Below are 18,166 nucleotides of genomic sequence, written 5' to 3'. Positions count from 1 at the left end.
TCTTTAATGGTCTGTTCTGGAGCAGCTAATAATGTACCATGTCAAGCACCAGCGTGACCTTGGATTCTTTAATGGTCTGTTCTGGAGCAGCTAATAATGTACCATGTCAAGCACCAGCGTGACCTTGCATTCTTTAATGGTCTGTTCTGGAGCAGCTAATCATGTATTATGCCAAGCTCCAGCGAGACCTTGGATTCTTTATTGGTCAGTGCAAGCGCAGCTAATAATGTACCAGGCCTGCATCCATGATAAGTACATTACAAACATTTACAGAATACACCTGGCATATGACATCCCACATCCTTGCACACAAGACCACAAAATGGCGTCCACAGTGTGGTGGTTTTAGCGCAGCTGTGGTCCGGTACCCTACCTTGCCGCGTCCGCCCCGCTGGTAATGAGGGTGTTAATCAGTAGCTCGTGGCCGTATCTTGCCGCCACGTGGAGAGGGGTGTTGCCATCCTTATCCACACAGTCAATTTCTCCTCCTGGAAGAGACAATTTAAACACAGTGTAACACATTCCGACTTCGCGTGTGACCCGGTAACAATAAATGTCAGTTCTCATCACTCCAACCTACGCTTCAAGCGGTTATTATTCTAGTCGAGGCAGATTATTTACGGCAACAGCTGAAACAAAGACAGCCTGAGGCAAAATGCTCTCATATGTAAGGACACGCAGAGAGAAATGTCTACATCATGCAGGAGTCTCGTGCGCCATCAGTGTCGGAGCGCTATCAGAATGGCACGTGGCAGGAGGAAGTTAGCCATTTAACATTCGGAGCCTGATGACTGTCTCCCGGCGCCAAAGGCACCAAATTTAAAGGTCGCCTTGAATTCGCCCTGTTTATATATTTTTATTTTATTATCAAGTGTTATGGCCCTAACCAAATCCAAACAGTTTCAGATCGCTTCACAAATGGAATAACGTTGGGTTGCTTTTATATTCAGCATACAAGTTTACATTAATATCTTGCAGAAAGTGCACCTTTGTAATACAAGCAAGGGTATGTACATAAAAGTTGAAACAAGTCACAAGTGTAAGATGTCCATAAAGTGCCTATCAAAGGTCCCTGGGGAATATCGCACCCAAATTACTGATCCAGCGGCATCGATCATGTAAAAGGTATGGTCACACCATAGGATTCAACCTTCTCCCCCTGGGGTCCCATCAAAAACGCGATTTACCAAAATAATCAGATATAATATACCCAATTCCTGTGGTAATTCTCGATATTTCTGCCAAGTCACTGCTGGTGAAATGTCCCTGAGATTATCAGGAATGATGTATTTCTGAGATTCGATCAAAAACACAATTTCCGGAGGGATCAAGAATTACATGGAACCCCTGATGGGGACTGCCGTATATGAGGGCAATAAGCGCAGGTCACTACTATCAGATGTAGGCAGTCATCATTGTGATGAATTTGCCAATATTGTTCAAATAAAAATATGCACAAATTGGTGGAAATGCAACACAAAAAATAAAGACTTTCCCGTGTACCTCTGGCAAAAAAAAATGATCTCTCTCTCTCTCCCTCCCTCCCTCTATATATATATATATATATATATATATATATTACCTACTGGCGGTCGCCAGTAGGTAGTTATAGTTAGGACCACGTTTCCATAGGAAATCCGCAACATTCTATTTTGAATAACTTTGGCGCCGGTCGACGAATCCTCGCGAAGTTTTCAAAATAGGTGGGGCGCTACGCTCCGCTCCTACCCTGAAAGTCTCGGGGGGATTCGTCAAGCGGGGGCTGAGATAAAAGGGGGGTCCCAAAACGCGTTTTTCCCATGCATTTTTCCATAGGACCTTTAGACAGGGCTATAGCCCGAACGGCTGAACAGAATTACTAGAAATTTGGCAGAGAGGTAGTCCTCAGGTCAAGGAAGTGCCTTTTGTAGGTTTGGTGTAAATCTGTTCAGTAGATTCTGAGAAAATAGCCTTTAAATCAATATATATATCTGAGCCAGCTTACGGTGCGCTTACGGTACGCTTACCGTACGCGTACGGTGGCGTGCGCGAGCGCGATTCTGATTGGCTCTTAGATCTTAGTAAACATTCGAATCGGCCGAAACCAGGAAGCGGCGGCCGCCATTTTCTCTCTCGCACTGAGAGTGATGTTTAAAATATAAAGCACAAAAACATGTAAAGGGGCTGTTTAGACAGCTCCCACACACATAGCAATATTGAGGGAGACCCCAAAGATCCCCCAAGGCCAAAAACGGAATTTTTATTTTTTCTCTAATTTCGCCGATTACGCTTACCGTACGCGTACGGTAAAAAATTATAATAACAAAAAAATTATCCACACTCTCCCCTCCCCATGTACAATTGGTGCCCGGAGGGCACCAATTGTGCATGGCTTATTTGACATGAGATAAACTAAAATATTTTTAAAAAAAATAATAAAAAAAAAAAATTATCCACACTCTCTCCACCCCGTGTGCAAATGGTGCCCGAAGGGCACCATTTATGCATGGCTTATAACATATACGAAAAATTTAAATATTACCTTTCAAAACGAAGTGCATCATATGTCCTCCATGTGCGCACGGTGCGCGAAGCGCATCGTGCGTACATGGCCCATCTAGCGTAACGTGGGCACGCGGTGCGCGTAGCGCACCGCGTGCCCACCGTGCGTGCACGGCACTAACTGCGTAAAGTGGGCGCGCGGTGCGCGAAGCGCACCGCGTGCTCACTGTGCGCGCACGGTGCGCGATGCGCACCGCGTGCGCACGGAACGAACTGCGTTAAGTGGGCGCGCACGCCACGAATGGCGTAAAGTAACTTAGCATTTAAAAAACCGTACAAATTCACTGAAAAAACCATAGGTTTCACACACGTTATAGTTAGGAATTAGCATTTAAAAAACCTTGCAAATTCACTGAAAAAACCATAGGTTTCACACATGTTATAGTTAGCGGAAATTTTACTGATAAAAAACCAATGAAATTCCCCCGTTATAGTTAGTGCAGGCAACTATAACTCACGCGACCGCAATCTTCTGCTGATGACATATGTGTCTTTATGAAAAAAAAATATTTGTAATATATGTATAGCTAAAAATGTATGGAAGAAGACATGGGCAAATAAGTGTCTAAATACAGTATTAGCATCAGCAGAGGATTGCGGTCGCGTGAGTTATAGTTGCCTGCACTAACTATAACGGGGGAATTTCATTGGTTTTTTATCAGTAAAATTTCCGCTAACTATAACATGTGTGAAACCTATGGTTTTTTCAGTGAATATATATATATATATAGATATATAGATATATATATATATTTCTCTCCTTTCTCCAGCCGGTTCCCAGCTTTTCTTGGAATCGAATAAGGCACAAACTCAACTTTATGAGTGTAATTTTCTTTTTCTTTCTTGTGCATAGCCGCCATGACGCGTTTTGAACCACCTGGGTCCTTGATCACATGACATACCATGGTTTTCTACCAGTATTTAAAGTGACAAGTGCTCATTTTTACATAATTAAACTGAAAAACAGACTGCCCGACTGTTTTCCATACTTGCACACTCAAGGAATCTCAGTTGCCTGTACAATACCATTCTGCATAAATAATTAAACACATAATGTGCGAGTTTACCATTTCTAAAACCATATATGTGCATTTATATATATAAATATATTGGCCTTTTCTGGAAAAGAATCTTCAAAGGAAATAGTTGGGAACTTGACAGTAGGTTAAAACAGTTCCTGCATGAAGAAGGTGCACCCCTTGTGACATTCCCTGCACCAAAAATAGGAACTTAAGAAACTAGGGGTCAAATGTATCATTACACCGCTTGCAAAAATGAGTCAATTTGCAAACAGTCTTTTTACAACTAGTACTGAATTTTGCAAGCCAACCTATGTTTCAAATAATTTGGTTCACAAAATTCAAAAATGGGGAGAGTCCGCACTAGTTAATATATATCTTTAAGGTACATTGTAAATAGCAACTCACTCTGGCAATCTCAAGGATGGTGGTCAGAATTGTATTAAAGCAGCACGAGTTCCTTACAGGAAATGTGGCTGCTTTCTAAAAATAAAAAATAAAGCTTTTCATTGAGAGTTGGTAGTGGTCCCATGGACTACTGACTACTCCTCCTATAACGTTTTTAATAGTTCACAAAGGTGAAGGCTTCAAAGTAGGTACTTTTCAATAGTTTTCAACTGGGAATCAGTTTGCCGACCATTTATACATAGGGTACCAACTTGTGATTTGGAAGGGACACCTACAAAATGCCCCTCTTAAATTGTAAATTCAGAAATCCAATTTATGAGTTGGTGAAAGTTTATCAACTCCTAAAATGGGTTTCATAAATATGGAAAACCTATTTTGCAGTTGCAAACACCCCAATTTTTTCTAATAGAAGAGTTTGAATAGCAAAATAGGTTAGTACACCTGACCCTTAATTCCCTAGCCACATCAGTCTCTATTATATTATTTTATTATTAACTGTATTTTCCCTACCATTTGATTTCATGGCACAAGCAGATGGGCAGAGGCAGTTTTCAAGTTTATTCTTCAGCACATTGCATATTGGTGAATATTTGACTGGAGTAACAAGGCTCAGCTATGCACTGAATTGGCCACTAAACGGTTTTCAATGATCTCTTGCAGAAACAAAAATAATGAAGTATTATTCGTAGTTCGGACTAGGAGTACAAGTACAGCTCCAAACCAAATCTGGGTAATTTAGGTGTTTTTGAGTTTCCTCATCTTGAAAAACGTTTTCTAAGTTCGGCCCTGACAAGCAGTGTTGGTTTTGAAATAATGTTCAGACCACCACCATAAACAGAAGATACCAAGGTCCGTGTTTTTAGTGGGTCCTTTTAGTTGTGTTCAACAGCACATGGAAATAAGCACATAGAGCCCAAAGGATAGTTCCATATTCTTTATTTTCAAATCCAACTTGAAAAACAGCCGAGACGTGTTTCATCGTGAAACAACTTTTTCAAGGCTGTAGAATTCAAAGCAAAGCCCATAAGCAAAGGTAAACATTGTCTCGCAACATATCAAACAGATGATCCCTTATATCTAAAGTGCATTTATCAAATGTGTACTGTTACATCTGGTGGTCCATGAAAGATCTCATGTACCGAAAGACACCCTCTGTGTCAACAACTAGTGAGTGCTTAGAGAAAGAAAAAGTGTGAGAGAAAAATAACCAAATAGAAGTGAAATATTAATGAAGAAGCTTCACTAAAAAGAAGTATCACGGAAATGTTTATAAAGTGTTGAAGATATAAGAAAAAGTGCATCGAGCAGTAGCGTAAAATGTGCATAAAATGAATAGCGTTGAAAACAGGTGTTAGGACACCAGAACAAAGCTAAAAGATTTAAGACATAAACACTTAATTGAACATGAAAACTACCTTGGAGAAACAGTACTGAGGAATTGGTCACAGCGTAGTACAGCAAAATATTTCTCTTCAGAGGATGCAAGTTCAGTCTACTGGGCCAAAGATGCGCACAATTCTATAATATAAATGCTACAGTAAAGAAAATGGGCTACCCCAAAAAGTGGAAAGTGATCAACTCGTAGTGTTGGTTGGCCTGCTGCGCAAACCACCAGCCATTGCAGAGTCACCTGTACTCGTGTGATTGATGGAGTCCCAGCAAATCCCTCCCTCCCCACTTATAACATATCCCAAGTCTTCTCTGCTAGCAGAAAGTTTACAAAAGGGCATAACAGTTTCAAGGATTTCCATAGCTGATCACTGTGTTCCCGCAGGTGACAGAAAGTGCTTTATGCTGATTGCTCCGCAGAGTCAATACACTAGTCGTACATACCAACCGCAGGAGTCGGGCTGACAACCTCAAACCCTTCTGATGACTGGGTCACCAATGCCTGCCACAGCTGCAGCAGGGGTACCGCTAGCCAATGCAAACTAAAATACACTCTTGCCAATAATCATGAGAGCTCTTTGCTTGATTTTGATTAAGTGGTATCTCCATAGCTGAGCGCAAAGAACCAGAAAATAACTATGTGCTTTGGGATCTAGCATCAGCAAAGCGTTCGCCGAAAGAAGGAGATGATCGGCCGTTGACCTATGGATGGAAGAAGAAATCATGATGTTCCTTCCACCCCCAGACTGCCAAGGTTTTTGTGTGAGACAGTATTTTGACTCCACCACTAACTCCGTAAAATTCAGTGCCCTGTAAATGGCCAAAATCACAATATCACACTCATGCCAGTTAAAAGTCTTACCGTACTCAGGATATGTGAAGGGCCTCATGAATGGAGGTACATAGAGAGCCCTCTGTAGTCAGACATCAGAAAAGTTAGAGAGGTATACAGGCTAGCTATAGAGATGGGCCTCAAAGGCAACCATGGTTTTAAAAGCCTTAGTTGAAATAGGGAAAATGCTTGTTACAGGTCTGCTCTTAAAGAGCATGGAAGCCACCAGCCCATAGATTCCATGCGCAATGTCCAGAACATCCTGTGCGTGTGACATCAAACGGTGAGCGATATGATGTTACTCGTAAGCGATGCATCAGTAACCATGGAGACCAGATGCAAACGGTCTCATGTATCCTGAGTATGGGCGAACGGTCGAACTCAAGGGTAAAGCTAATCATGGGAACAGCACTGTCTTGTAGAGTAGTTTACTATATTAAGGACGACCCTACCTATATTTTGTTTCATTCGACAGTATGTGATGTCTTGTGTATTTGAGTATTTAATTCCCTGAGATCGTGGCTGTTATAGGAGAAGAGCAAAAAGAACAATTGATGGACAGAATGGGAACAGTCCAGCCCGGACTGCCAGGCCAGGTTCTCCCTGGACTGGAAACAAGCATCCTAGGACCGGTTTTGGGGTTTCACCCCTCATCAGCCAGGAGAGCATGACTCCAGTGGCATGGAGAGCACGGGACCCACGTCTGGGCATACCCGTCGCACTCGGGGTGACAAACGCAAAAAGAACAATTGATGGACAGAATGCAGACCAATGTCATACATTCACCCCAGTACAGAGATCTAGGATGCTTGTTACTGGTCCAGGGAGGACCTGGCTTATTTATTTTATTTTAAAGGTTTTATATAGCGCTGGCTAGACCCGGAGGTATCAGAACGCTTTACATGAGTATAAGATCATAGTTGCAGGTTACATCGTTACAAAGGTTACATAGTTATTAGAGCATGGCAACATAGTTACTTGTAAGGTCGAGATAAACAATAAGCACATCTACGTAAGGGAAAAAGCAGGCAAGGGGAGAGATTATGGGGAGGGGGTAAGGAGCAGGGGAAGTAGACAGAGAATGAAGGAGGGAAAGAGGAGGGGAGGCGGAGAGACAGCGTGGAAAGAGGGGGGGGGGGCGATGGGGACACAAACCGGAAGACGAGTCAAAGCTGCGTTTAAAGTCCAGTAAGCTGTGATCTTAGAGGAAGTGGTATCATTTCCCCATCTCTGTTGCGAGAGGCTCCCTTTACGCAGTGGACTCTCTGAGGGGTCTCTGAGACTCCAAGGCCTACATACTGGATCCTTCCCCAAAAAGGGGAGAGGGAGTGCTTTGGCAAGGGGGGCCATACCATACCTCATTTGTGAGTGGATCCCTTGGCGCTGTGGACTCTCTCAGCGGGTTCGCTGAGACTCCAGAGTATAAATATTGGATCTTTCCCAAACAAGGGTAGAAGGAGTGCTTAGTCAAAGGGCACAAAGGACAGGGGGCTAGGCGGTGTAGCAGGTAAGGGGAGAGATTCGGGGGAGAGGGGATAGGAGCAAGCGTTTTACATGAGGAACACTAATGTTACAATTTTACAACAGTGACAAGTTACATAAGTATCACGAAAAGCATTTAAAGAACATAGGGGACAAGGTTAATGGAGCAAGGAAGGGTAAGGGGATAGGGTGAAGGAGTAGGAGGAAGAAAGGACGTAGAGCCGAGACGAGCAGGGTAGGACTGGCACCGCAGGCCGCACCCCTTGCCGCGCACCCAGCATCGTGCAGCAGGGGCTAGTTAGGGCATAGGGGTTCACAAGTGACAGCAGGAGTTTCCGCATCCCAAGCAGCCGGCCAGGCAGTTCAGTCCGGACTGTTCCCATGAGGCACAGAGTCAAGATTGATTTTCATATGGCCGGGTCTAAACTGGGGTGGCATGGTGAGCAAAAGAACGATGGATTTAACCTCGCTCTATTGACTGGGGGAGAATGTTTGATTTGCTCTGGATTCCGTCCATCATCTGTGTCTCTTTTGCTTTCTTGCCCTAAGTGCACCGGGTATGCCCAGACGTGGTGTCCTGGGCTCACTGTGCCACTGGATTCAAGCTAGCCTGGCTGATGAGGGGTGATTTCCCGAATCCGATCCCAGGATGCTTGTTTCTGGTCCGGGGGGACCTGGCTTTGCAGTTCGGTCTGGACTGTTTCCATGAGGCACAGGGTCAAGACTGATTTGCATATGGCTGGGTACAAACTGGGGTGGCATGGTGAGCAAAAAAACGATGGATTTAACCCAGATCTATTGACTGGGGGAGAATGTTGGATTTGCTCTGCATTCCGTCCATCATCTGTGTGTCTTTTGTTATAAGAGAAGGGCACTAGTAATAATCCAGTTGGTGGTTATATGGTTTAAGGTTTAATATGTTTATCCTATCATAATGTTTAGCTACTTCTGATTATGAAAAAAGTTGATGCAAGAAGTAGGTGGCTAGTAAAGCCCTCACATTAAATGGAGTAGCTCATTCCCTTCTGTACTAATCCTGGGAATGTTTATATTTACGTATATAAATGTGTACGAGAACAGGTTAAGAATATCATATTAGCTAATGTATAATGGAGTTCATCTGGAAAATAGACAAAGCAAGATGACACATACAGAATGTGTGGATGAAATGTGCTACGCATTATGTAGCCTAGCCTCGGTATGTGAGTTTTCAGGGCATATACCTATATTTGTTCTTTCATCAGTAGTAGTTTCTGAGTGGGGGTTCAGTGACTACTATTATTATTCCTCTCTATGATGATCCATCTAATATCATTCTCGCTATGTTTAAACTTTAAAAAATGGACTGTCATCCTAGTGCTGTTACGTTGGCATCTGATAGTGCTTCTATGTTCCCCAGCTCTTATGTGGATTTTTTCTGGATGTCGTGCTGGTGTCATGGCCACGTGATCATATAACTCCAGTTGTCTGTGTTGATATTGGTATATGCTAATGTGCCACAGTCTATTAGTCCCCAGGTCAATGATTTTTCGTAACTTACATGAAGGGGCATTGAATGCAACTGTGAGTGTTCTTGTCTCATCAGTAATATAAGTTGTGTATTTTAATGTAAATTAACCTGTGTGGCATTCTGTTAACTTCTCTTATCCCAAAAATAAACCACAAGGAGATCTCACAGTATATGGTGAGGCACATATGTTGCTCCTTCACATCTTCACTGCTTCCAAATTATTTTTTTCCAGGATGGAACATAGATGGTTGCTTCTGTATTGCTTGCACAACATTCACAGAGGCATTACCAGAGGAGGTCAGAGTGTGGTTCTGTTTTTCTACAGCCTCTCTGAAACAAAAAAACTGCCAGCTTCCTCACGGGGAAGAGAAAAGCAATGTCAGAGAGCAATATCAACATAAGCCAGTACCTATCCCTCATGATGCTGTCCATGGCAACTCCTCCCAGGATAAACAAAAGTCACTGAGCACCAACAGGTGCCTCTTTTGCTAGCTGATTCATGAGAACCCTCTTGTAATGCACAGGGCCTTTGTTATGCTGTTGGGAAGGGGTCAGTATCATCTGCTCAGAGTATCTATGCTACTCAAATCAAATCTCTTCTGCATCTCTCAGGTTTAATAACAACATGATTTCCACCTTCTCTAAGCACTTCGAACCCCAACCTGCCGCCTCCGACACCCACAGCCTGCTCGCTCCGAACTCGGATAACCCCATAGGAACAGCTCACCACACAGACCACCACAGCCATCATACACTTTGTCCACTCAGGAGCACCCATGGACCCCTGTCCCCACAACATGTTCAACATCAGAACAGAGTGTTTAGTAATGCAAGTGCTTCGCCTTGCTTCGGAGCAACATACCCACCAGCCTCAGCTGAAAATGTTTTTAGTTACTTATTGAATTTTCACAATTTCATATCAATGTTGTTAAATAATAATTAACATATATTCGCTTCACTATACAAACTTTTCAAAGTAATTCATTTAATCAAAATGTACATTTCACAGTAATGTTTACATTGAGTACAGGTATCAGAATTTCAAAATGATCTATATTCGCCCAATGCATTTCGGGCCTTTAGCGGCCCTTCGTCAGGGGCTTCTCTGCAAATAAATCAAAAATACAAACATTTTAACGTCGGTGTACAGGAGAGCAACATATACATGTGATACATATTTGAAAACTCCACGTAGTTTTTCACATAGAAAAAAATGAATGTCCTTTTATCAAAGAGAAAGGTTTGTGATGAGGATAATCCACAGTAAAACCGATCACCCAGTGTAGTGAGAAAATGTCGTGCAAGAAAAACAAAACAAGGTACCCGATTGTCTGGTACTCTCCCTGGCTGTAAAAAGGTGAAAAAACACTAACGTAACTAAACAATCTACACCCCTCAGTAAAAGAACGTAACCGGACAGCCGTCCCTCGATTCAACTGACCTGCGAAATGATACTGATCCTCGTTAACCCAAACTCCTTCACGGGATCAACTGTAAGAAAAACGTACACAAAAGAATGCTTACTAGCGATACTTAACTTACTTTGCTGCGTACCTATGCCCCTCGTATGTATTCCTCTCAACTAAACAAAAGTGACCCTCACCTTTACTTGTGAAAATATCTTGACTTCTCGTAATCTCCAAAAAACAGCTGACCGTGCTCCTCAAAGCCGTACTAAATCATCAAAGCGGCGTCTGCCTTATACGGAACCTTTCTAATCGCCAAAGAAATAGGACTAAGACTCTCTACAGCAAATACGGGCCGCCATTTTCGAATGGGAACCTGTTACATAAATCGTAATTGATGAATTCGGCCGCAACTTTCAATAGGGAACCTGTTCCCAAAAAACACAACTAATGAACAAACGAGAATATGGAAATAATGTGCAAGATTAAATTAAAAAGAGAGAAAAGAATTCAGAATGTGCCTCTTGGAAAGAGATAGAAACTGAAACAGTGTGAACAGTTGTGGACATTCATGATATTGACGTCTATATGTCTCCTACAGCTTGCCAAAGCATCGTTTTACAAAAAACATGCTAAATCAACTTTTTCATTAATCCCGTGGGGATCTTGTGTATTCAACCTCCTGATCCAAAATATCTCTCTTTGTAAAAGAGATTTAGATAGGTTCCTGCCCGGGACTGGGACCATTTTATCAATGATTTGAAATTTCAGTTGGGAAATGGAATGTTTGCACCTATTCCAATGTACCGCTAAACTACTCTTTTGGTTGTTATTACGAATAGTGCTTTTGTGTTCAGAGATTCGAGTTTTTATTTTTCTCTCTGTTTTCCCTATATAAAGAAGTCCGCACGGACATTTAATAGCATAGATAACGTTGGTTGAGTCACAAGTGGAACTGTGATGCAATTTGATAGTTTCCCCCGTAGAGGGGTGGTGTACTAGGTCACCTGCTATTACGTTGTTGCAATGTACGCAGTTGGCACATCTTTGCGTGCCTTTGAATTCTAAGGTGGTAGCCTTGGATGTGGTAGATAAAATTTCTTTGATGTTCTTCGATCTTTTATATGCAAATAAAGGTTTCTCTTTGAAAAGATCTTTGAAATCCTCTTCGTTTTGTAGCATGTCCCATCTGTTCATGATGATTTGTTTGATTTGTTTAGAACTTGTGGAATACTTAGACACAAAGACTTGTCTAGTGGAACATTTCTTGGGTGCAGGTTGTAGTAGACTTTCTCTTGTCCTTTGTTGGGTCTTGGTAATTGCTTCATTCAAAATTTCCTCAGGATATCCTTTGGATAGATACCTCTTCTTCATACTCTCTGTGTTGGTTTGACATGTTTGTTCTGATGAACATATCCTTTTAGCATGTAAAAATTGTGAAAAAGGAAGATTTTTCAATAAATTCTGTGGATGGAAGCTGGTAAATCTCAAGGTGTTGTTCTTGTCAGTGGGTTTATGATGAATTTCTGTTTGAATGATACCATCCTTGATTTTTATCAATACATCCAAGAAAGATAATGAGTGTTTACTGATGGTGTTTGTAAATTGTATGTGTTCATTTTTTAGGTTAAGTTCCGATATCTTTTTGTCCAACATTTCCGGGCTATTTTTCCAGATTAAAAAGATATCGTCTATATATCTCACATACATCAGAACATTATCCGTCCATTCACTGTCAAGGTAAATGTGCTGGTCTTCAAAATGGGCCATGTAGGTATTCGCGTATGCGGGCGCCCCCGCAAAACCCATAGATGTGCCTTTGAGTTGTAAGTAGTACAGATCGTTCCACTCAAAGTAACTGTGATGTAAACAGAAATGCAACATTTCTAGTACAAAGATTTTGTCTGCTTTCAAGGTAGTTTGTTTTAATAATGCCCATTCAACAGCTTCCATCCCCCCAGAATGAGGGATGGAAGTATATCAGGATTTCACATCCAAAGTACACAATAAGCTTTCATGAGTGATCTGGACCCTTTGTAGTTTTTGTAAAAATTGAGTGGTATCTTTGATGTAGGAATTCCATTCCTGAACAAAAGGTTGTAAAAAACAGTCAATATATTTGCCAATGGGTTCAAAAATGGTCCCGCACCCGGTTACTATGGGTCTAAATGGCGGATTGAAAAGATCTTTATGGATTTTAGGCAGCATGTATAATCCAGGTGTACTTGGATTCTCTTGGGTTAAGAATAATCTTGTGTTGTCTGTGATCCATCCCATTTCTTTAGCTTTAGTTAAAATGGTGTTGAGTGTAACTGTAAGTTGGTTAATGGGATCTCCGTCTAAAAGGAGATACGTGCTTGAATCTGAGATGTGTTCCATAACTTTTTGATGGTAGAATGTTTGATCCATGATGACAATGGCTCCTCCCTTGTCTGCCTTTTTGATGTTTATGTCATTGTCATTAGCGATATTTGTAAGAATAGATTGGTCAGATTTGGTGAGATTGGTTCTGATTTGCTTTTTGGTGTTCATCTTAGACAAATCTTTCTTCACCAGATTTTCAAACGCATCTAGGATTTTATGAGATATAGGTGCTTGAAACGTGGATTTTCGTCTGAACTCTTCTAGTTCCTTTTCAGGAAGTGGACCCTCTGTCATTACAAACGTTGAAAAAAAGTGTTTCAGTCTTAAGACTCGCATGAACTTGAATAACGTAATCTCGTTTTCCAATGTGTTGGTATGATATGTGGGAACGAATCCTAATCCTTTGTTCAGAGTCCTAATTTGATGGTTCGAGAATTGTTTAGAAGAGATATTGATAATTAAGTTGTTTTAGTTACGTTAGTGTTTTTTCACCTTTTTACAGCCAGGGAGAGTACCAGACAATCAGGTACCTTGTTTTGTTTTTCTTGCACGACATTTTCTCACTACACTGGGTGATCGTTTTACTGTGGATTATCCTCATCACAAACCTTTCTCTTTGATAAAAGGACATTCATTTTTTTCTATGTGAAAAACTACGTGGAGTTTTCAAATATGTATCACATGTATATGTTGCTCTCCTGTACACCGACGTTAAAATGTTTGTATTTTTGATTTATTTGCAGAGAAGCCCCTGACGAAGGGCCGCTAAAGGCCCGAAATGCATTGGGCGAATATAGATCATTTTGAAATTCTGATACCTGTACTCAATGTAAACATTACTGTGAAATGTACATTTTGATTAAATGAATTACTTTGAAAAGTTTGTATAGTGAAGCGAATATATGTTAATTATTATTTAACAACATTGATATGAAATTGTGAAAATTCAATAAGTAACTAAAAACATTTTCAGCTGAGGCTGGTGGGTATGTTGCTCCGAAGCAAGGCGAAGCACTTGCATTACTAAACACTTCATTCCAGGGTCTGTTCAGACAGACAGCCCCATTTCGGAAGCACCCCTTCCTTTAAAGATTTTCTAAAATTATTTTTGAAACAGATTTCTTAAAAAATAGAGTGCCTTTCTTCCAATCATACAAATTGCAACATCAGAACAGAACCATCAGCAATGGGCTAACCGCCATCTTTAACACATTCATCACCTCAGCCACCTTCCCAGAAGAATGGAAACACGTTGTAGTTAAACCTCTCCTCAAGAAACCGTCCGCTGACCGCAACGAGCTCAAGAACTACCATCCCATCTCTCTGCTCCCATTTCCCGCCAAAGTCCTCGAAAAGGCCATCAACAACCAACTTACGAAATACATCGAGAACAATGATCTTCTAATCTTATCCCAATCCAGATTCCATATAGACCATAGGACCAAAACCGCCCTGGTCACAGCCACCGACAACATCAGAACACTCCTAGACCAGGGAGAAATGGCCGCCTTGATCCTCTTTGAACACTCATCAGCCTTCGACACTGTGTCCGACCACACCCTAATCAAGATGCTTCATCAGATCGGAATCCAAGAGGACACCCTCAAATGGATTGCATCCTTCCTCCCCGGAAAAACCCTGAGGATCGGCCTTCCACATTGGAACCCAAGAGCATCATCTGCGGCTCCATCAAGGATCGCCCCTCAACCGTATGCTGTTCAACGCCTGCATGACCCCACTGGCCAACATTATCAGAACACATGGAATGAACATCATATCCTACTTAGACGACACCCAGCTCATCCTCTCGCTATCAGAAGACTCATCCACTATGAGAGATAAAGTCTGCTTGTACATGACCAGCATCTCCGACTGGATGCACAGCACTGCCTCAAACTCAACACAGACAAAACTTTGTGAACAACAACTCCCTGTGGAACAAATCCTGGTGGCCTCCTGAACTAGGACTCTCACCCACTCCCACAGACTATGCCCAGAACCTCAGTATCAACCAAGATGGCAAACTCATCATGAAAAACTAGATCAACACAGTCTCCTTCACCTGCTTCCTCACTCTGCGCATGTTCCAAAAGATCTCCCAGTCGGCATCAGACGTACCATCACTCAAGCCCTCATTACTAATCGATTGGATAATGACAACACACTCTACATAGGAATCACCAATCACCTCTTGAAGAGACTACGGACTATACAGAACTCCCCAAACGGACCCACATCACACCTCAAGAAACTCCAATGGCTCCCCCTCCACAAGAGATGTCAATTCAAGATGCTGACACACGCCTACAAAGCCCGCACAATCAAGGACCTGCATACATTGCCCACTGCCTGAGCTTCCACCAACCCTCCAGACACCTGTGCTTCGCCTCCCTCTTCTTCGCTTACACCCCCAGCATCAGCAAAAGCAAAGGTGAAGGACGCTCTTTCTCCTACCTCACCACAAAGTCCTACAACAGCCTCCACCTCCAGACCTAACCCTCTCTTCAGGAATTCAAAATGGGACTCAAGGCCTGGTTGTTCAACGGATTCCATCCAAGCAGCATGTCTCTCAGTGCCTGGATACCCTCGCGGGTGAGTAGCAGCGCTTTACAAATCCTGATTAGTTGATCTGGTAGTTTTGGGATAGAACTCAGATTGAACCTTTTGTCACCCTGCATTATGCCAGAATTCCCTTTGAACTGCTTCGTCTTTTCCTTGGCTTGTTACCTAAGTTATTAACTTCCAAACCTGTTTCCGAACACCACCCTTCCTTGCCCTCTTCCTGGCTCAGACCCGGAGCCCTATTTGTATTTCGCATTGCATAGTGGGCTATAAACGAGGGTCTGAAATGTGGTGAGGGTAATTACCAATGACCGAGATTATTTCAAGTATTGTCACTATAATTTGTTTGTTTTCTAAATGAGGCACCCTTAGTGTGATTGGTGTTCCCTGATGTGGGTCTCTTGCTCACTGTGCCACTGTACTCAAGCTGGACCGCACTGAAAAGGTTTAAAATGCTGAACCAGTCTTGGGTTACTTGTGTTCCTATCTAGAGTACAGGTCGCTTGGCAGATTGGGCTGAGCTGTACCTACTGGAGCAGATTCAGGACTGTTTTTCGTGTAGTGGGTCTCTAGGTAGAGTGGACGAAAAACAATGTTGTGAAAGGTAGCCGTGAGTCATAACTAGTGTTTGAGAACTATTCAAGTATTCACCTGTCACTTTTTTGTTTTCTTAAATGTTTAGCACTCTGCCAGTAAAGAAAATCATGTTTCCCACATTAAAGCAAGTGAAGGAATCTATTTTGATCTCACCTCTTTACTTCTAACAAGCGCTGGACAATCTCTAGTGCAATCTTGTCACTTCATGTAGCGGCTGTAACATCTGCCTCACCTTATATTTTCTTGCCTTACTGCTAGCCCAGCCCCAGAGTTCCACACCTGCATTTCCCCTCACTCTTGATTGCCTTTTTAGCTATAGCTAAGTGTCATATATGCCTTCCAGGTCTGCCATTAACCTTTGTTTTGGTCTTTCTTGCAGTCTTTGGGTTTCAGCAAGGAATCGCTATAATAATACCTTCCAATGAGATGTTATGTGCAATCTTTTGTTTCAAATGTGAATTTTGAATGTTACATGTGAAACTTGCATTGGATGGCAATAGAAACCAGTGCTGGGAGAGAGTGTTGGAGAAGCCCTCAGAGCATGTGAGCTAAATCAACTGGGATAGCAGAAGGCAAGTGTATTTCAGTTTGGAAAAGAGGATCTCCTTCAACTCTATGTCTAGGCTGGCATGCCAGTTTATTTCAACGCACAAAATGTACTACTATAAGTGTTGATTATTTCCTTCATTCACCCTCTGTTCTGTCCCATGTCATGCAGAACACCATCACTGAGGGCTGCCAAAACTTGTGACTTGTACTTCTGTATTTTCCAAGCATCTACAACACAACAGAAGGATCCAAAATTATATTGGTTAAAAACCCATGCCATTGGGCAATTTGGCAGTTATGCTGTCAGTTCCTGGTGGCTATTGTAACCTTTCTTGGCACTCCAGTTACAGAGTCAACTATTTGTGCAAATTCAAACTTTTTGTTTTGGATGTTATTTTTCCCACTTTTTTATCATCTCCATGTAATATGTTACTTTCAGTTTCGCTTTGTCATTGCCTCTTTTTTCTGCTCCCTCCATACCTGCCTGTCAGATTCGCAAGGCTCAATTCAGAGGTGTCAGTCATATCTGGTTCATCTTTTCATCTTAATGTCACAATGACTACTTATCATTAGCACTCATGATATTTGGCTGAACAATTAAATATTGAAACAGGTGTTCATAAATAGGAAAGCTTTCAGCAAATTTTAATTTGTTCACTGAAAAGAGCACAACCCTGTTTCCATACCAAGCATGTATGAATGCATTGCCAGGAATAGCAATAAATTATGATTGCATGAATAGGTTTAGAAATACATTGAGCAATCATGTTTGGGCTTATCCACATTTCTTTCACTTGGTGAGGGTGAGTCAATCTCAAGAAGACAAGCAACAGATTTAAATGTAGTCAAAGGTAAGCTTCTAATCTTGAAACAGATGTAAATATATCAATATTCTACCTAAAGCGTTTTTTTGGTGCTGAGAGACTTTCTTCCAGGAAGATCAAACTGGTTTTCTTTTCTATGCTAATGCGTTTAATCGCCTTGTATTACACTCTCTTAGATCATTTCTAGTTACCACGTGTCCTACTTCCTATCACGGTTAAAGCTAAATGATCTTTTACCTGGCTCACATGTTTACCGGCTGGTAAAATACATTGCGGGGATGCCTAAACGTCCGTTGTATTTTCTTACACCTATCAAGTGACTAATGCCACTATTATGCAATTTTCTGGCACGGAGGCTAATATTATGCATAATCCTCTTTATTGCCCTCACACATCAGCAACAAGGATAGAATTCTGATTAGAACAAGACCCTTTAAACATCCCAAACATGCATAAGTACTCAGAACACACAGCCATTCATTCTGTGTTGCTGCTCACGCACAGATAATTACTTTGCATGAGTCTGAGAATTTATGGAAAGGATGTCTGAAATGCATTAGGTACGATTATTATGGATTTGTGATGTGTTTGAAGAAGTTGGTATTGGCAGCATGTGACGTTTGGTTAGTAGAACTGTATTTATATATAAATTCAGAAAAGGGTCTAGGGTGTTTTTATGGTTC

General features: G+C 41.8%; 1 protein-coding gene across 6 annotated transcripts in view; it reads right to left on the bottom strand.

Moving 5' to 3' along the window:
• Positions 1 to 18,166, bottom strand: part of ANKRD44 (ankyrin repeat domain 44) — a 744,373-nt gene that overhangs the window by 332,779 nt on the left and 393,428 nt on the right. For all 6 annotated transcript variants that reach the window (XM_085648750.1, XM_085648754.1, XM_085648751.1 and 3 more), the window contains exon 10: positions 374 to 488. In XM_085648750.1, coding sequence (XP_085504876.1) covers positions 374 to 488 — 115 coding nt within the window. The remainder of the gene's footprint in view (positions 1 to 373; positions 489 to 18,166) is intronic.

This window comes from Triturus cristatus, chromosome 3_2 (genome assembly GCF_964204655.1).
Source record: "Triturus cristatus chromosome 3_2, aTriCri1.1, whole genome shotgun sequence".
Lineage (NCBI taxonomy): Eukaryota > Metazoa > Chordata > Amphibia > Caudata > Salamandridae > Triturus > Triturus cristatus.
The sequence above is the reverse complement of the archived record's forward strand: the minus strand, read 5'-3'. Positions and strand labels throughout refer to the sequence as shown.